This window comes from Haemorhous mexicanus, chromosome 13 (genome assembly GCF_027477595.1).
Source record: "Haemorhous mexicanus isolate bHaeMex1 chromosome 13, bHaeMex1.pri, whole genome shotgun sequence".
Lineage (NCBI taxonomy): Eukaryota > Metazoa > Chordata > Aves > Passeriformes > Fringillidae > Haemorhous > Haemorhous mexicanus.
In genome coordinates, this window is record NC_082353.1 from 21,069,511 (window position 1) to 21,090,578 (window position 21,068).

The window sequence follows — 21,068 nt, forward strand, 5'->3', positions numbered from 1 at the left end:
ACTTCAGTGGGAGCCCAAGCCCTGATTCTGTAGCAGGATTTACACAGCCTTGTTCTGTAAATACAGGAGTTTGGAGATGGAGGATTTGAGTGGAATCTCCCCCTTAATGAGGAAGAAAAAAGTAAGAAAGAGAATTTGAGTGCAGGTGGTTTTTTAGAAAATTAGAAAACCTATATAAGTAGGTTAAAATATTTTTAAAAATATAAATTATTCCCTTTAAAAGAGGGATTTGAAAGTGCTGTTTGGAAAAGTTATTCCTGCTTGTTTTTATTAAATGCAGCTATATCTGGATATTTCCAGTATTCCATAGGGATTTTGCATGGATTAAATCATGATAAGCTTATTAAAATGTAATGGAAATATTTGGGGTTTTTTCCTTCTTTTGAAATGTTAAGATTTAGACTGATTTTGAGAAACAGCAACAAAAAATTCTTAACATTGAGCAATTTTGGTTTGATCTAATTTTAAGAACAGCTGATATTTAAAATTTTAAAAGGTGAAAACATAAAATCCCTACACTAAAAGCTTTTAAAATCTAACAATAAATTTTTTTACGTGTGATTATTCTGCTCCTGCACATTTGATAATTTAAAATTAAGAATTACTGGAGTAGATTTAGAGGAAGCTGGAAAATTTAAACAGCAAACATTTGGCTCAGTCAAAAAGGACTAAATATGTAAAATGCCAGCTGATTTCAGCAGTATTTTTATTTTTTACTGCCTTTTGCAACCATAAAAAAATTTTTAAGCTACAAAACCTGGGACAGAGCAGATAATCAAGAAGACACCAAAGTTTGATGATACTCAGTAATTTCTCAGTTCAGTTTTGTAAATCAGAAATAAAACCTGAAATTCTCTGCTCAGTGTCCTTGATTTCAGCATTTGGGACAAATCCGAGTCTGATTTTTCTTCCCTTGCAGGTGGAATTCCCAGGAATGGTGCTAGAGCCAGGAGGGTGAATTTCTCATTTCACAACAGTTTCAGATTCATGTCAAGTTCCTGGAAATAATCCAGGAAAAGGGATGGTGCAGAGCTTAAATTGTACTGCTGGGAGGAGCAAATGGTTCCATTTATTTCACCCAAAGAAAAACTTGGGATTTCTGGGATAGCTAAAAAAGCAAGGCAGAATCCAGTGGTTAAGGATTGTTGTCAGGCAGAGTGAGGAGAAATGAATTTGAACCTTTAAATCAGATTTACATTTACACAAATGTGTGCCAAACAGAGACAAAAATTATGAAACCTTGGCTGTCCTTTCCTAGAGCTGTCCCAGGTCCTGGGGAGCACCAGGTGAGTGATCCCAGCTCATTTTCCTCCTTCCCCTTCAGATCCTGCCCAAGAACCTTTCTGCCTTGTCCCTCTCTCTCTTGTTCCTGTTCTCCAAGGAACCTTTGAGGATTCTTTGGTGGGAGAAGCCACTTGGAGATGAGCAGAATTTATTAAGGAAATGTCAATTAAAGGGTCATTAAAGAGCTGAGGTTGAAAGGGGAATGAATGAATGAATTCCTCTTATTTTAGCCCTTCTCTCTGCACTTTGGAGTCGTGAATGCCAAGCCCAGTCCCATTCCCAAGTGTTCCTTTGGCCACATCCCAATTCCAGCCACCATCTGGAATTTCTTGCCCAGCCTGGGGGTGGGTCAGGAACCAGAACTGATGGCACAGCTGCACTGGAACATGCAGCCTGTGAGCACAATCTATTGCATTGATTTGGCCTGGGGTTTGTTTAAACTGGAAGAGGAATATTAACCCTTTAATCAGCTTCCTCAGGTGCCCGGTTTTGGAGTATGGAATGTTCAAGGTGGGTCAGGAGGAATGTGGTTCATCCTGTCCAGAGGGAGGCCAAGGATTCACCAGCAGTGAATATTCCTCATTAAATCTAATGGGGTCATGCCAGTGCAAGTTAATATCTTGTCACTTAATGTGGTTTATTAACCTCCCTGTGCAAAGTACAGTGCTACAACACTGGATCTGCAAAGCCTGAGCAAAATGATAAATTTCTACTTATTCAGTTGCCACTTTGCTATTCCTTTCAAATAATTCCTGGTTTTCCAAGTGATGTTTGCATGTTATTTTTTGGCCTAGTTCTTAAAAGCCAGCGTTTTCAGGGTAAGGAAATCAGCTGCATTCTGAGGCTGACTTAAATGGTTTGAAAATATTAGGCAGCATTTCTAGTGCCTTAAGATTGGGTGACAGAACAAAATGAAGCCTTGAGACTAAAGTTTAAATACTCTGAGCAGGCTTTTTTCTAATTACTGTAGCTTAATACTAGGGGAGTAAAAAAAAATCAAATCAATGAATTTTACTTGGATGAGTTCTCCGAGTGCCTGGTACCACTGTGCAGACTGTAATATGTAAGTTTGGTAAGAAATGACCAAAAATTAAACTGGTAATTTTAATTGCTCTGTATTTTCTCATGTTCTGTGTGCAATTGCCACAGCACCTTAGAACGCTGATCACTTGTAGTAATTGTCTTTGTAATTAGGCAGAAATATCCCCTTTGCTGTTTTCTACATGAAAGCACTGAAATAACTGAGCAGATTTTAGCCAAATTGCGTTTTGCCTGAGTTTCTGATGATTTTCCATGTGCAGATATATGGAAATGTAAGGATCTTGTTCCTGAATCAGTCACGTTTTTATGCCAAACTCTGAAAATTGGGATTAATCCTGATGGATTAAACAATTAATATCCCCGGTGGTGACTGCCAGTGGAGCTGTGGCTGTTTGCACAGGCACCACAATTCCTTTGGAATTCCACCAATTTGAAAATTACAGCCTTAAAAAAATTATAGTTACAGCGCTGCTGTCATTTCCTGCAGTCTTTTTGAACGTGAGCATGGAACCAGCTGGAATTGTGACCTGCAAAGAGATAATCCAGGCTCAGACAGGCTGTCACTCACCTTTCCTCTGCAACAAAGTGAGCAGGTAGCACTGAGACATCTCCTTAATGAAGTGGCTTTGGTGCCTTTTATCTGTGTGAAGGACAAAATTACCAGGATTCTTGCTTAATGATGGTGTCATTTTTTTCCTCCCCCAGTGTTTACATTAAAAAAAAAAAAAAAAAAAAAAAAAGAAATCCAGCAACATGAAAGACTCCCAGCAAAATGGTCTGCATGGTTCAATTAGAAAACTCTGTAGGGCTGTAACATTCAGGTCTGTATTTAAAATGTCAGAAAAATGTGAAGTTACATCAGTAATAAAAGTAAATTCAGAAAAATGCTGCAATGAGTGCTGTGAGATTTCAAATAGGGGTTTTTTTTCAGCTTTCTTGAATCCAGAAATCCGATTTTTTTTTTTCCCCCAAATCTGTACCAGGGGTTTTCTGACTGCAGTTTGAGGGGGGCTTTCCTTGTTTTCCAGGATATTCCCAACACATCCGTGAGCACATCCCTGACCTTGCTCTCCAGCAGAACCTGCAGATGGGGAGGCTCTGTGACATCCTGGGTATGTGATCAGCTCCTGCTCTCTGACTATTCCCCCTTTCAGCTGGCACTGAGAGAAAACAACACTGGGACTTTTTAAAATTATTATTAATATTGACTATAGAGCACAGAGAAGCTGAGAAGGAATTGTGGCATTTCCTGGCCACGTTATCCATAAAAACCCTGCTGCTTCCTTGCCCCTCCGTGCCGAGGTGGAGCAGCCTCCTCCTGTGAGCTGCTCAGCACCACAGAGTGTTCAGTGCTCCCCAAATCAGGGAGCCCATTCAGGCTCACACAGAAAGATGTGCTGCAAAGGAGCAAGCCCTTATTTAAACCCCTTTTTTTTTTCCTTTTAAATCAGCAAATGAGGCAAAAGGCATCTATTTAAAAGGTTTTTTTCCTGACAGGCTTCTTTCAAGCAAAGCAGGGAAGGATATTAGTTAGCAGTGACCAACTGCATTGGCTCCCTGGGATGACATATTTTACATGATTCATGTATATTTCAGGATCATGATTATTTTATAAATGCCATTTAGTAAGTTTGGAACAAAAATATATTAGATCCAGAAATTTACAGTTGCCTAAAATAATAATGTAATTGCCTTTATATATTATCTAGGCACTAATACTGGTTTTTTCCACTGTACTGGGTTTTTTTTCTTTTTTTTAAGGTGGATTTTTTTGGCCGTTAAATACAGATATTTTTTCCTCATTTCTGAACATGAAAATTGGTTCTGCTGTAAAATAGACCACAAGGAAGATACAAACGAGTGAAATATGAACTAAATTATGAACTGGATCATGTGCTTTACCTGAGCCTGGCAGAGGAGCACTGAGATTTTCCATTTTGGTTTGGTTTTTGTTTGGAAAAGCAGAGGATTTCCTTGCTGTTTGTAACCCCTTGTGAGTTAAGCTGTCCCTGGAGCCCCCCTGTGTCCTGAGGAGACTTTATCTCTTTATAGGGCAGTGCTACAGCAGTAGAATGTGCTGCAGCTTTTTATTCCCCAAATTCACCAGAGCTGTCAGTTTTGCACTTGAGTATTGACTGGTGAATGGTGCTGAACTCTTCCAGTAGTTATTTTTTAAAGTTATCTGGTAAATAATTATACAAAGACTCTGCTTGTGGGCTCTGGTACTTTAATGCCTCAGGTGAGTTCTGGCCTCACTTTTTAAACGTGGATTATTTCCCTGCAGCTCTGGCAAAACAAAGTCAAGCAGTGGGATCTCTCATTCACGTTCCAACCTTTGGCTCGGGGTTTCCTTGCCCAGGCCTTGCTTTGCTGCAGTTCTTCCATGGAATAGCAGCTATCCCTGGCACTTGTGCACAATAAAACAATGCAAGGCTTCCCACTGATTTGGATCAAAATCTTGGAGTGCTCTTTGCCTATTGATGCCTCAAGGCCCATTAATTCATTAGCTCATCTATTACCATTAATATTTTAGCAGAACAGAGTGGTTACAATTTTCCCAAACTGCCTGTATTACAGATTTTCCTTCTGTGTGGACACAGCCCTTCAGCCCAAGCTGTTTTCCATGAGGAAAAGCAGATTTCCACACCGTGCTGCCCTGCACACTGCCATGCCCAGCAGTGGTTATTAATGATGCCCCACCCTGAGCTTTTGTGTGGGCAGCACAGGAGTAGGAACAGCCCATGGAAAATCCAGGCAGCGTAGAAAATTGCAATTTCCTCAGCTTTCTCAACTGAATGGCTCAGTTTTATAATTTACTGGCATTAATGGGATGTATTTTTCAAGCAGTTCAATTCCCATTGATGTTAATGGGAGTTGGGCTCACAAATCCCCCTGCACCACTTCCCAAATCCTGCCCCAATATGTTCTGCAGATTGAATCCCAGGAAGCAGCTCTTCCTTTGGGTCACTGCCCTGGCTTCAGAGAAATGCTGAAGCACGGTAAAAAGCCTTAAGATTTGGGAATGCAGCCCCATTTTTCTTTACTTGCAGTGCATTTTGAGGAGAGCTGTTGGTGAGCAGAGTGTTGCACCTTTCTCCCAGCAGTGAGCACTGTGCCCCTTTGTTTCAGATGCCAACGTGGACGTCATCTACATCTGCCCCCTTGCTCTGAGTGAGGAGCTACTGCAGTATTACAATAAACTCCTGGGTCTGCAGGCAGCTGTTAGATCTGGGAACCCTGAGGACATGGCTGACCTGCAGGACAGGTTCAAAATTCTCACCCCTGAAGCTATAAACAGCTTCCCTGTGAGTTTGTCTTCTAATTACTACAGCTTGAGGGATGCAGTAAAATTAAATTGGAAATTTTATAACTTGCAACGCTCTGGTACACATCAGTGAAATATTATTGCAAGTTTAAGGGCTTTACTGATTAGACTACTAGTTAGAGCATTGGAAATAAATATCCTGGTTTAGCTTTATAGACTTGCTTGAGATTGTCCTAGATTGGCTATTTGTAGGCTCTTGTCCCTTCTGACTCTGTGCTTGGGACTGGGAACTTGATAGATTTATATCTCTAAGCAAATCATAGCAATAAACCATTCTTATTACTCCAACTTTATCTCTGGCTAGCCCAGCCCTCAGTCATTGCTGTGTTTGCAGGGCTCTTGCAGCTCAATCCAGTGCAGAGCTCCTTAAAGAACAAGGCTTAAATAAAGTTAGGTGATAATACAGAAATCTGAGTTTCAAACAGATCAGAATAATACATAAATATGAGCTCCATTAATACAAAAGTGATAGTTCCAGAATAATAATTAATACTAGAGAAATATGAGTTCCAAACCTGTCAAGTCAGGTTTAATTTCATGTGCTAAAACGTGTTCTAATTAATGTACAGTGTGTTCAGTGTTTCTGAAAACGCTGCAGTGCAGTGGACACTTCACAGTGAATAACAGTTTTATATTCCAAATGTTAAACCCACAGTGTCTTGGCTGGGATTTGATTCTTAGCAAACTTTGGGGCACATTTAGGGGCTTTGCTTGAAGCCCTGCTGCTGGTTTTGCTATTTTTCCTTTTTAAGTTGTGCTTTGACAGTCATAGCAGGTTTTTTCTCTGGATGCTGGGTTATTTTTCCAATAGTAACTCCCAACTGTGAATTAATGCCAAAATCTGTCAGGAGAATGGACAGCACCAGATTTTAGGTGAAGGAGGTTGAGGTGACCCATGGCTCTCGAGTGCCACGCACCTGTTAATGTGCAAAACCCACCTTGTTTCATTTAACACGTGTTCTTTACCATTTCATAATTAGTATTTTTAATGAATACATCGTCTGTGTGGAGAGGAATCTGCTCAGGACTGCTCCTGGTCATGCCTTGGTTTCAGTGCTCATTTGGGCTGTGTAAGGGTTTGAGGTTTAAAAGTTATTATAAAGGGTCTTTCTCCTGGGTTATTGAATAAAAAGCTTTTATTGCACCTAATGGATCGAAATTTATTCCCAATCAATGAAAGTGGCTTGAAGGCCACTTCAGAGGGCTCCTTTTAGCAATTCCAGAGGCACAGATCAGCCCTGCACATTTTCCCAGCTGTTTTGGTGGAACTGGCTGGAAGGAAAATGTGTGGAAAAGGCACAGCTGGCCCTGATCCTGCCCTTGAGGTGTGTCCAGCTGGAGGCAGCTCTGCTCTCCTGGTGACCCTGATGCCAAGGGCAGATCTGGGATCTTGGGAAGCTGAAAACAAAACAAAAATCAACAGGTTTGAGAGCCAAGAACTGTGGTTAATTCCATATCCATACCCACTGTTCCTGCTGGAATCCCTCAGTTCTGCTTTTCCCTGCTCTCCCTCCCACTCCCATACACCCTGGCAGCTCTAGCACTCTCAAAAAGCAGCAATGAAGCAGCTTTTACAGCCTGACCTCTTAATTAAGTGTAAAATCCATTACTGAGGGGCACAAAGCAAATCTCCTCCCTCCAGCCCCAGGGTGGCCCCAGGCTGGGAGTGGATCCTGTTCCCTGCAGGCAGAGCTCTGGGATGGGCCAGCTCCCTGCTTGGGACCAGGGCTCAGCTAAAGGCAATCCATGGGGCAGGACTTTGAATGTCTTGGCTTTAAAACTGAGGCAAGCAAAAGGGCTCCAGGTGATTTGTTTGCTGTTCTTTTCATCCTGAAACTTCTGTAATTCTCTTTTTTTGCCGGAGCTTTGGAGAGGGTCCCATTCCTGCTGTCCTTGCAGGGTGCCCAACTCCTTCACAGAGAGATCTGGGCACTTTTAGGAGCTGTGTTCGGTGTGAGAAAGCACCAAGGGACTGACAGAAGGGTTGTGTTCTTTTCCAGCACCATCCTCCCTATCCAAGCAAAGAAATCTCGATTTCTACTTCAGTCCCTGGCAATGAACATCCAGGACTTGGAAGGAAAATATTCTGTGTTCTTCAGTGCTGGAAATCCCTGGCAAATCCAGGATTTGCATTATCCTGAAAATTCCTGAGGCCTAAATGAGATGAAATCTCACTAGGAAGATGATTTTCTCCTTGTTGGGATTCTGATTTGTTCATGGCAATTTATTGCAGTGGATTTCTCTTGCGCAATTTCTCCATCCCTGTCTCACCCTCAGTATATTTTTGGGAAAATAATTGGAATATATGCAGGCCACGCATGGGATATGTTGTTTAAAACATTTTTGAGGTTTCACCCGCCATGAGTGATATTCTTAATTTAATTTCAGTTTGTAGGGTATGTCATGAGCTGCTTGTTCAGCAATAGATCTTTTTTTGGGAAGAAATGAGAAATTCCTTCCAAAAAAGTTGGAGCCCTTGTGTTTTAATCAAAAACCCCTACAACAAAACTGCTCCCCTCTCCTTAAGTGGTCCTTTAGATGAGCAATCAGAGCTCCTGTGAAATGGAAATGTGCATCCCCAGTAATTTAATGTAAGCACTGAAAGCTTTTGTAAATCAAAGTGTTTTATTCTCAGAGAATCACTTCAAATAGCCTGAACTGTATGTGAAATACATTCCCTGCTATAGGGAGGGGGGGTTCTTCATTTTTTTATTGATTTTGAGGAGCTCTGGAGTTAAACCATGCCAGGAGTGTTGCTGAGATGAATCACTATTATCCAAAGGCCAGCAGCCTCTGTGCCTGACAGAAGGATAATTCCACACGGATCAAATAAATACAGATGTGTAGTAATTAGTTCTATTCCCAACGAGGCCATTCCAACCCACTAAAGATGTGCACGATTATGGAGCCTCACCCCAACAGCTTTTATCAATTTAAACTGCTAAGCTACAGGATAGGTCATAACCCAGCCTGCTATTAATAATGTATTTATTGTGGGCAACGTTAGGAATTAGGGGGAGAACAAAAAAAAACAACAAAAACCTCACTTTTCATAAGAATAAATGTTCTCTCTTTTTCCAGGAGCATCACATGTGCCTGGCCACTGTGCTCAAGTACAGCCCCAGGACAATGCAGAGGCTGCAGGTTCTGCTCCAGGGCAGGGATGCCTACATGGTTGGGGGTGTTCCCCACCTGGATGATTTGGCTGTGGCTGACCAGCTCCAGGTGCCACTGCTGGGCTCAGAGCCAGCAGTGGCTCAGCTCTACAGCACCAAGTCTGGCAGCAAGAGAATCTTTGCCAGTGCTGGAGTGCCAACCCCTCCTGGAGAGTGGGACATCCACAGCAGGGAGCAGGTGAGGATTTGGGTCACTCCAGTAACTCCGTTGATGAGACCCTCATCAAGGAACAATAGTTTTATATTGCAAATATTAAACCTGCAGTGCCTTGGCTGGGATTTGGTTTTTAGCAAACCCTGTGGCACATTTAGGGGCTTTGCTGGAAGCCCTGTTGCTGGTTTTGTTATTTATTTTTCTTTTCTAACTGAACTTTGACAGTCACAGCAGGTTTTTTTTGGATGCTGGGTTGTTCTTTAACAGTCACTCCCAACTATTTTTCCAGTGGTAACTCCCAAACCCTCGTGGGTTTGATCAAATCTTGGGTGAGGTTGGGTCCTTTTTTGGCTCATTGAAAGGCAGTTTGTGCCCAAGGCAGGAAGGAACACAATTACTCTGGGGTTCTTCATGGGCTTGAGGATGTAGAAGTGTTTGGTCCAATATTTGAGACAGTTTGTGCTGGTGCCCCGTGGGTGAAGTCATGAAATGAATCCAGTGAGTGAAGATGCACATTTTCCAAGAATCCTTGTTCTAAATGTCCCTTCAGTCAGCCTGCTCCCACTGAGGTTCACTGAGCATCTTTGCAGTTTTGCTTTGCAGCCTGTCATTGCTAAATTCATCTCTCTTGTTGGCATGACCAGTAGGAAAATAACAACACCCTATTGAACTGAAATTACGAGGCACAGGAGGTTTCTGTGCTTTCATTTTACATGTTTATTTTGCAGCCAGCTCCTCAGTATTTTATTCTCTAAGCTGATTTTGCAATTTACAATGATATGTCCAAGTATTTATTTAAAAATAACCCAACATTTTTATGGTGGTGTTACTTCTCATCCAGGAAAATAATCATTGTTAAGGTTTTTTGGTAGGTGCTCCTGCTTCTTCAAGAGGCTTTTCACATTGCTTTAGTTTTTGTTAATCACCTTTAGCACTGGACAGTCTAAGCTACACAAATCCATTGCTACTTCTCCAGTAGATGAAATAAATGTATGATCAATGACCTGCAAAACAGCTGTTTGATTTATTTGATTCACGTAAATTATTTAACAATACTTCTGGTTCATCCTACAGGGTTATGGAATTTCTCCTTCTGTTGTTTGCTTGTATGAAATATTGACATTTTAGGTTAAATAATCAAAGTGAGGTGACACCATGGTAAAGCACAATTCAATTTTCACTTAAAGATAGCACATAATTCTTTGTGCTTGGTACAGTCCTTACAGGATTATTGATCCTTTTCATTACTGTAGGGGGAGCCCTCAAGAAAAACACATTTATGTGATTCTCAAAAGCCACAAATGGAACACATGTAATTGTATTTTAGGTCAATCTTTAAAAAAAAGAAACAAAAATCCCTCAAATTACTCTGTAAAACGTAGAAGGCTCCAGCCAACACAACCAGATCTGAGAATACTTTTACCAGGTTCAAAGTCATTTGCAGTTTCTAAGAAGCTAATTGCATCCTGCACCAGCTGGGCAAAAGGCATTTGAAAGCCATTTAAATCTGTATACATACACAAATAAATAATTAGCATTTTTATAAAGCCTGCCTGGTACCTCCTCTGTGCATTTATAACCATGGGATGCACTCTCCAGCTGCAGAATTTCCCAGCTGTTTTGGCTGGTGCTGCCCTGGCACATTTTTGCAAACAGCATCGTCCACTCCGCGTTGTTCCTTGTCACAAACATTCATGGAGCACTCCTGGTGATCCAAAACCTCAGACAAAACCAAAAAACAGCACCTGGGCAGGTAAATTCCTCTGTGCAGAAAACAGGGATGTCTTCAAAGGCAGCTTTCAATCCATACCCAAACAGCTGTAACAACACAAACACCTCTGAGAAAATGAACCCATATTGTTGGATTGTGCCCTTTGCTGACCCAGAGAGGGGCAACTGAGAGACTTTTTAAAACTTTTATTCCATTTTCAGACAATACAGATGTTATAATTCATGCCATTGCAATCAGGAGCCAACTATTTCCTAACTGTGTTTCTTGGCCTATCAGCTTTAGCCACACCATGCTGTAAATGCCTCAAAGCCAATCTAAAATTATCCCTCATGGGTCCTACACAGTGCATTTTTCATTGTTCTGTTTCCCTAACATATCTAGCTTTATTTGTAAGGCCAACCTTTGAAACTTGTTTCCAGTTCCATTTCTCTCTCAGCAGTGTCTGTCCGTTCCATGGCATTTCTAAGCCAGCATGTCTTAGCTCAAGGTTGGCATATGGATGCACACTCTGGGTCTTCTGTCAGGCTTTGAGAATTTCCTTCAAATCCATTTCCCACATTTCCCCCTCTCTCTTGGACAGAAAAAACTTCTTTGATGGTTTTATTCATCAATTGCCATGCACAGTGAAGCACACAGGGCTTTATCACTGCCATTGTCACTATAATAATCAAGGTCTAGAAACTCATTTTAATAAATAGTTATAACATACATAAGATTATATAATATATAAAATATTGTGTATATATTATCTAATATGATATATAATATTTTATATATAAAATACATCATACTATATATATATCATACAGGGCTTTATCACTGGCATTGACACTATAATAATCAATGTATAGAAAATTATTAAAATAAATATTATATATATAATATTATAGAATATAAAATATAGTATATATAGTATCAAATATATTCTATATATAAAATAGATCATAATCAATGTATATTATCTTAATAATCAATGTATATAAACTTAAAGCTCCTTTAGCCAAGGTGCCAAACTCTGTGTTTCAAATAAGTCATCTAAGTCATCCCACTATGTCAGCCTTCTGCCAGGCTTTGAGAATTCTCTGCAAATCCATTTCCCACGCATACTTAGGAAAATAACTTGTGATAAATGTCCCAAATAAATATTTGGGAGCTGGAGGTGTGAAGGGTTTTGTGTCCCTGCCCTGCAGCTGCTCCGTGCCCTCAGCCAGCTCATCCTGGACAACCTGGAGGTGCAGCGCTGGCTCTTCAAGGTGGATGATGAGCGTGCAGGAGATGGCACTGCCTTCTGTGATGTCACTTCCCACCTGGAATGCTACCCCTGGATCCAGAGGGAGCAGCAGGGACACGGCCCCGAGGTGTGGAGTGAGAGCCAGGCTCGTGTGAGTAACAAAACTGCATCTCCTGTGTTGTCTTGGCTCTTTAGTGTCCCCTGAGGTCCCTCCTCGCTGTAAATCTCCTCCCTGAGCCTTCATTTGAAGGTAAATGTTCATATCACAGCTCAGCTTGGCTTCACAAAGCAGCAGTAATTCAAATAAAACAGGGAAATATTCCAAAATATTCCAAAATATTCCAAAATATGAAGGAATGCCAGGCAGCCAACTGAGGAAGGACTTGTGTCATAACACTTCCTATGCAATAACGGGCAGGGTTTATACATTTTTTTGGTATACATTTTATACATTCTTTTAGCTAAGTGAAGACATAAAGGAAAGGTTATAGGCAGCACAGCCAAATCTCCATAGAAAATTGGAATTATTTCCATAGAAATCTGGAATTATTGAAACAAAGATTAATTGGGATTAAAATAGCTGAACACCACTAATTTGAAATCATACAAACTGATTGGTTTTTCAGCTGGTTTTCTATGGATTATTTTTTCTGGATGTTTTGCCTCATTAATAACTTTTAAACCTGTATGAGACAACACTTGTAGGGTTTGGTGATCATTAAACTCCTGCAAGTTTTATTACCAGGGGTGTTCAGGTAAGGAGAGCCATCGATTAAAATCTAACTAAGGGAAACATTAGAGCATGAACTCAGGCACTCCTGGATTCCTAAGAATCCCCAGGATTGAGAGGCTGGAAGATGATCCATTTTAACTGCAGAAAAATCCATGTGAACCCACACTTCATTATTCTGGCATTCCAAGAACTATTTGTAGTTTAAATATTCATTGGTATTTAAATGTGTTAATTTCAATAAGCATTTGATATTTCTGTATATCTTGCCAAATTCATTCCTAATGTAATGGTTTTAAAGCCAGAAGGAATGTATCCAGAAAAATTGTTTAATTTACATAAACTACTCATTATAGCCCCTCTGATTTTTTTTAATTCAATCAAAACGGGTTTGAAATTTGGGGTTGATTGAATTATATTGTATATTAAAGTTTCAAATTGGGCTGATTACAGTTCTGCTGCATTTGACAGATACAAAATAATTCCACATTATAAAACAGAGTTCCTGATAGAAAGCTGAAGGGATAATTCCTCTGATCTGCAAGTCAGGCAGGATGAAGCAGAGCCTGAAAATCCACCCCAGTGGGACACAAAGCTCAGGATGTATCCAGGGCCTGCTCCCAGCACCTGAGTCAGGACACAACAAGGAGCCAGCTGCTCCAGGGCTGTCCCTGATATCAGTGACATCCCCTCTTTCTGTGCCTTTTTCATTCTTTTCCTGAGTGCTTCTGCATAAAGGACACAGTGAGCCCTGACTTCCTTTGGTTTTCCTATTTACTCCATTTGCCTCGAGCTTGGATACAACCAGTGAGAAACCCTTAAATGCAGACACACATTGGAAGTTGGGAAATAAACATGGAATCATGAATTTAATCTCATTTCCCAAAGTCAGCAAGACAATTCCAGGCCAATGCTGACATGAGCTTTGGCAAAGTGCTGGCCAGAGAAGCTCTGGGTTCCTGATCCCTGCAAGTGTTCCAGGCCAGGATGGACAGGAGCAGCCTGGGATGGTGGAAGGTGATGGGATGGAATTGATGCCTTGGGAAGGCTGACCCGGAGCAGGGGCTGGACAGAGTTCCAGAATAAAGCAGGGATTGATTCCAAGGATCTCCTCCATGGACCCACCTTGGGCAGCACCAGAGCCCAGCCAGGGCTGCCCCCAAGATGACCCAAAATGGCCCCAAAATGCACGGCCGGGCACGGGGTCTCTCCCTGGGCTCAGCTCTGCTCCATTTGCACCTTGCAGTTCATTGTCCCAGCCCAGCTTTAGCCCAGGCACTCCCACCCTGCTTGTTTTTCTCTCTCCAGCCCACGGGGTTTGTGCTCCTGGGCTGAGATCTGGCTCATTTGTCCTTGGTGCCCAGCTGGAGCAGGAATTGTTTTGTCTCCCTGCTCTGTGCACAGAGCTCACCATCCCCTGATGTGAGCCCAGACCCACCCACTAAAGCAGCACAGAACCTGAAAAATATAAAAGCTAAAACCTGAGGCATCAGGATGATCCTGAAAATCCCTCCCAATCCAGCCTTTCTGTGATTCCCAAGTGTGGAACTTGCTGCTGTTTTGAGCACCTTGAACACTTCTCCAATTCCTCTGCCTTCCACGTTTACCCTCTTTTTGAAACAAGGACCCGCAGCCTCCCGAGCCTCTACACAGGAGAGCAGGGGATTAAAACACTCCTTTGTCAGGGAACACCATTGTAATGATCCACATTTAAACATCAAAGCAGGAGTTTGTGCTTTCATGTCCTGGTGCAGTGTGGGGACCTGGTTCCTTTGATAATGAAGATGTTGTGTCACTGCCACACACAAACGGATGCTGGCAGGTTATTAAAAAATTCAGCTTCTTGATGAAAGACTATCCTGCAGGCTAGGAGCACAGTGAAAAGCCTCTCCATTCTGGTGGAATTATTAGAAATGAGAACATGACTGTAAGCACTAAATTATGGTAATACTTACAAATAGCATCATTTGCATAGCAGTTTAAGACACACCACCCAGATTTTCCTCAGTGGCGTGGAGTAGGCAACAGATTAAACATAATGGACTTGGTGAGTTTGAACTGTGTAAAAATCTATTCCAGCTAAAAATGAGCCTGATTTTAGATTCCTCAGTGCAAATACAACATTGGGGCAGGCCCAAATGCACGACAGGATTATGGATGGGTTTCACCTTGTTAACTTGATGCAGCCTCTGAGTTATCTGAACAATTAATCTGCAGCTGCAGGAAGGGTTGAATTCATAAACTGCAAAATGTCTCCAAGTCCATCAGCCCCCTGTGCACTGCTCAAGCCTGTCAGCAGAGGAATTTCATCCTGAGGCCCAGACTCCAGTGGCTCAATATCCAGAGAACTGCTGTACTTTTGGCACTTGTGGGGTTGTTTCTGGAGACATCTTCCAGCGTGGAAGAGAACATCAGAGTCCCTAGTTGTGCACAAAAAAAGAATTAATACAGTTAATCTGATAAGGAGACTCAGTATCTTGTAGGGTGAATGATGATTGTAGGGAACAAATAAATTCATTTTTAACATCTGCAGGTTTTCTGTACTAATTCAAGCTTCAGTCACTCCATGCATAGCACAAAAAGTGGCTTTGCTGCTGTAAGAAAAAGTGAATAATTTTTTGGAATATCTAGATAAAGATATCCATAATCTTTATTAATATATGGTGTAGCTGGGCATCTCATTCCTGCTCAAAGTCAGTCAGATTCTGGAAAATCTCACCCAAGCTTTTATGGACTTTTGCTGGGAGACTCTAAATTCATGGAAAATTCTCATTATTGCTGACACAATCTCTGCCTTAGAGGGATTCTGACTTCTTGGAGGCTGGGAGAGTATCCAAGCAATGGATAAGCTCACTCTGTCTTCATATTTTCCTTTTTCTTAGGACTCAAACTCCCAAAACTCTTCCCTTTTAGGGCAAAGAGAACATCTCCTTCCTGTTGGCATTGCCTTTTTTCTTCCTTTAACACCCCCTTTATATAAATAACACAGGACTGTAGGATCCCATCCTCTTGTGTAACTGTGGAATTGTAGTAAATCACTAGATTAGATTACTACTGAAATTAATTTTAGAATTATCTTTTATTACCCTGTGACTTAATTAACCACCAGGACCAACAACATGATGTGAGTTTATCTAGCAGCAAGTCTGAAAAGAACAAACATCAGGAAAGGGATAAAGAACTGATAATCCAGGGATACAAGCCACAGAAAAACAAGCAACAAATACTCTCTGAATAAACCCTTAAAACTGGTGATAGCTACACAGCCATTTCAAAACTCTCCATCAAATATCTGTCATAGGGGAAAAAATATATTTAATGCACTTGGGCAGCCCCTGCTAGAAAAATGTTTGAGTTTTACTCCTCCAGCTGAGTCAGAGGATTTTGTCTCTGTTTCTTTTCTTACAGGCTGTAACTCAGTTAATTTATTACAATGAGGAAATTAGAATCTTTTCAAAAGGTGACAATTCTGGGCAACTTTTGGTCTGAATCACCCAAAACAAGATTTGGATGCCACTTGCAGGATTTTGCAATGATTGCTGTTGGGAAATAGGAAAGCAAAATGCAGGATGTTCCTTCAAATGAACCTTTTTTTGGTCAGCTTTTCAAAGTGCTGCAGTAAGTAATAGATGAATTTTAAGATTAGCTGGCAGTCAGGAATAGTGGGGAGCAGATTGTGTCCTGCTTGGATGAATTCCATGTACTGAGATTTCCACATCTCATTTCTTTACTGAGTTCAGGAACTCGGAGTAGGATGTGTGTGCAAACAAATCAGGATAAAACCAATCCATCAAAAATGTAATTTCAGAAACCTGCCACTGCCAGCACACTCCTTTCTGACCCCCTTTGAACACAGCAGAGCTTCCTAACACTGCTTTTTTCCTGACTTTTTATTAATTGATCTGAGTGTAACACCTAGAGCCCACGGAGGGGGTTCTTAAGGAAGGAGCCAGCTGTGCACGTGGGATTGCAGGTGTGGTATTCTTCCAGCCTGACGAGGGCCAGAAACCCTGACAGATCCCCAGAAAATGCATTTCCAGCATTTTAACATTTCTTCTCACTGATACCACGTTCAATAGGGAAAGAAAAGGAGCCCAAAGACTTCAGGAAGAGCTCGATGATGGAAGGGAGTAATGCTGGAGGTTTTCTTAGTGTGAGCAGAGCAATTATTGCAAATAATTGAAATATTCATTGCACCTGCCAACGATCCTCAGTTTGTTGAGATTATCTGCATGTGATGAGCAAATCTGAGGTGAAATAAAGCAGAATTGTATCCCTGGGCTTGGTGAAACCCAGAATATCATCCCTGTACCACGAGCAGGGGCTCTGCAAGCTGTTGGGCTGTGTGTCCTATTGATTTAATATGCTCCTAATCAGTACATAAAGCTATAGGCCTGCAGTGTTAATTTTTCATATGCTTACAAAGTACCCTTTGATTTTCTGTCACGCGTTAATTACAGCGTTTTGCCATTAAATAGGAAGCTTTGTGTAAACTAATTACTAGGTAATCATTGTCTACCGCCAGCGTGCTGTTCCTACCTTTTATTTTATTCGAGAAATGCACAGATCTCAGTCTGGAACCACTATACCTTCCAGCCATTAGCTCTCACTAATTCATAGCATTATTGTGCTAAGATTGTAGGAGTTGTAATTGTTGTGGTATCAGTGCTGTTAATTACCGGAGTAAACAGTTGAAATGGTGCCAAGGTCTATTGTACAAGGCAGAGGAAAAGGAGGTTTAAATGTTACTTCCACCATCTGGGGACTGGAGGAGAGGCAAATGCTAGAAAACAGCAGTGAGGCAATATCAGAACTTCAGCTCCAGGGTTTGAGGCCATATGGATCCAGAATATTTTGAATCAATTGAATTTAAGTGCCAGTTTGTAGCAATAACAGTGGGGAAGGAGAGGATAAAGCAGGAGCACTAAAGAAATCTGAAATGCCTTAATGTTGGTGCAGCCAATAAAATGCCTGCTTGGATTATTTTAAAAATGTTTGTTTTGCTAAAATCCAAAAAGTAACGCATAGGCAACTCTGGGAATAAAGGGAATTTAAGTGTGTGTTGTTTGTGAAAAACAATGCAGGTTTTGTCTGACAATTCCTGTAGCATTACAGCAATTTCCATAAAATTCCTGGGAAGTGACTGTGGATTTTCCATATAAGGTTTTTTTCTTTCTAAAACCACATTTTCGAAATTCATTAGAATATTTTGTTTAGAGGTGCAAACCACAAAGCAGAGCAAGTCACAGAAGTGTAGTAAATTTATAGAGATGGGAAAAGGGGAAAGTCAATTAATTGGGAAGATAATTTTCATCTGAGGGCATCAGAATTGTTTGTGCACTGGCAGAAATCTCACTAAAATACAGAAAATGCACTTGCAGAAATATTTCTAAAATTCAGGAAAATGCCTGCAAACATTCCTGATCTCATTTTGTATGAGAATTAACCTCCCAGTGTCCTGAACTTACAAATGCTGCCTTTGAAATGAATACATGATTATTGTTTTGAAAAGAGATTTTTGAGGATCGTGACAATTATGTTTTCTTTGCTTTGAGGGAAGATGTGGGGAACCTTGAACATGCAGGATGCACCTTGCAAAAGAAACAATTTGGAATATTTATTTGGATTAGAAAGCAAACTAACTAATAAACTTATCCTCATCTTAAATTACCATTCAGTGGATAAAGAAGCAGAATTATTTGAGGAGCTCACAGCACTTTGAAGATCCTTTTTCTGGCTGATTTTTGCAGCACAGATTTGATTTTTGGTTTCCCTGCATAGATGGTTTTCTGAGCAGGGATCCTGCAGCAAATTGCTGCTGCCAGTTTCGGAGTGTTTGCAGGAAATAGGAAGGATCTCTCTTCCTAAACAATCCTGGTTTATTTATTTTTTATTGGTCTGTTAGCAGATGTTGAAGTAGTTCAGGGCACAATGTAAACATGTGCTTTTCAATGGATGCTAAATAGGAAAGTGCACAATGAAAGGAGCCCTCGGGAGGGGGTTTGGAGCAGGGCAGAGGGGGCTTTGTGGGGTTTTTGTGTGTCTGTGGTTGAATTTAGAATTAAAAGAAGTGCTTGATCTTTCAGTGCCCAAACCCTCGGCGTGCGGAGCGGCAGCGCCAGCCCGGCCGCAGAGCCCTGGCCCCATGTGGCGTGAAGAAAGGAGCAGCACTTGAGGGGCTGGAGATTTGAAAGGGAGCTCAGCTCCTTGTTCTGGGAGTCTGGAAGGGGCTGGGCTGTCCGTGGGGTTTATTGAAGCGTGGCAGATGTGCCCCAGCCCCACAAAACCCCTTGAGTGGGAGCAGCGCCGGCCCCGCGTCCGGCAGCGAGCGAGGATGAGCCCAGGCGAGTGCAGGATTGTGGGCTCAGTGTTCAGCACCCCCTCCATGGCAGGCAGCTGAAATGGGCCATTAGCTATCAGGGAAAATTGTCTCTGCTCCTTTCAGCAGATGGAGCAAATATTTTACAAAGCAATTTTACATAGGAAAAGCATTTGTGTGAGGCGGTAATGACGGCTGTTTGCCATGATGGGACCCGAGCTCAGAACATGCTTTCCCAGCTCTGGGGAAGGCAAAATTGGCACTTTTTTAATTTTAAAATTTGCAGTTAACAGTGAAAAGCCTGGGCTTTAAATCAGGTGGCAAGCTTTTAGCAGATAGAGGGTGTTTGGTGTGTTGCTTCCAAAGCCATTCCCAGTTTTAGAGGTCTCTCCATTTATTCTGTTCACTGTGGTGCTTTGTGCTTCTGGCCAGGGTGGGCCTGTCTGAATTAGGACAAAAGTGTCCATTCAGTTTAATTTGCAAAAATAGGAAATAATGGCAGTTATTTGGGCAGCAGTCACTGGCTTCTTCCATGGTTGCTGGTGTCACTGAGGACATCACGAGCTGGGCTGGACCAGTTCCCACCCAGACTGGAGTAAGTTATCCCAGCTCCACTGCTCACAAGAGAAAGGATGTGCTTATAAATGGCAGGAATTGTCATTGAGCCATCCAAGTGGCATAAATTGCCACAGCTCCACTGACTGCAGCAGAGTCGTGGCACTTTGTATTGCTCAGGAGCTCTGTGCTGATTTTATTCCTCTCTGCCTCACTCAGCTTTGCTTTAAAGGAATTCAGAGTTCCTTTCTGCACTCTGTTTGCTTGCAAGGTCTAAATAATTTCCTTTCCATCTGGTTTTTAGCTAAAAAGCCTTGCATCTTACGCAGCCTGCTCTGCAGCCTCTCACTTTCCCCAGATCTTTCTTTCTGTTTCTATTTCTTCTTATTTATTTATTTCTCTTCTCAACCAGCTTTTCAGCTTTTCTTTCTTTTTCTTTCTGTCTCCAGCTGATTTCCTACCACAGCCTTCAACACCTGCCATGCTTGGTCCTACTTTTGTGTTGCAACTGCCTAAGAAAACCTTTCAAAATTCATTTTGCAGAACGGTGAGAAAATATTTCTCAGTTAGTGGGAAAAAGCTGTATTTTTTTTTCTTTTTTTGTGCTTCTTCATTGTTATAAAAAGGTGCTAAACCAATTTGGAGAGATGTAAAGATTTCTACATGATGTAAACAATGTTTGGGCTGCTCATTTTTACTGCTACTAAGAAACATCAGCTGCAAGGTTTGAACAAATACTCCCTGTTTCTGTTGAGCCTGTGGTCCTGGATTGTTTTGGGCCACATCAAGTGAGAAAACATTGGTAGGCTCTGCTGGAGATACTGTCCAATTTAAATGAAATTAGCCAGCTGAGCACTGATCCTTTTAAAAGGTTTGACTTCACGAGTGAATGTTGGATCTGGGCTTGAATTTGCCTACTAAAACTCCCTGTAATCAGGATTATTGCCTTTTTAGAGCTTACAGTTGCAAAAAAACCCTCCAACCAGAATTCCAGGAGCTGGTCCTTCAAGAGTGACTCCCTTCTGTGAGCACCCTGAGTGCCCAGGCTTTGTTCAGAGCACTGCCACCTCGGCCAGGGGCTCAGGGGAGGTTTGGCAGATTTTCTTGGATTGGTGATTTGTTTAAAATCCTGCTTTGTTTCTGTCAGGCAGGTTTGGTGCTCACATCCTTCACACTCACCAGAGCTGTGGCTGCCCCTGGACCCCTGGAGGCGTCCAAGGCCAGGTTGGAACCCGGGATAATGACAGGGATGGAATGGGATGGGATTTAAGTTCCCTCCCAACCCAAACCATTCCAGGATTCCATGATTTGTTATCCTAAAGCACCATCCTTAGATGTGCAAGAAGAACTTTCAAAAGGCAGAGAAAATTTCCTTGGAAGCTGTGCCTGAGTTTGCAGCCAGGTCAGGGAGGTTTCTTCCACAGGCACGTGTGATCCTCCAGCTCTGTGTGAAAGGAGAGACAGCTCAGAGCTGTGGCACTAGAAATTCGTGTCCCACTTTAATTGCTCCTTACACAAACT

The 21,068-nt window shown here is 41.7% G+C and overlaps 1 protein-coding gene across 11 annotated transcripts in view; it reads left to right on the top strand.

Moving 5' to 3' along the window:
* The window catches only part of IQCH (IQ motif containing H), a 53,807-nt gene that overhangs the window by 14,380 nt on the left and 18,359 nt on the right, over positions 1 to 21,068 (top strand). For all 11 annotated transcript variants that reach the window (XM_059858728.1, XM_059858730.1, XM_059858737.1 and 8 more), the window contains 4 exons: positions 3,354 to 3,437; positions 5,455 to 5,630; positions 8,732 to 9,004; positions 11,903 to 12,094. In XM_059858728.1, the coding sequence (XP_059714711.1) occupies positions 3,354 to 3,437; positions 5,455 to 5,630; positions 8,732 to 9,004; positions 11,903 to 12,094 (725 nt within the window). The remainder of the gene's footprint in view (positions 1 to 3,353; positions 3,438 to 5,454; positions 5,631 to 8,731; positions 9,005 to 11,902; positions 12,095 to 21,068) is intronic.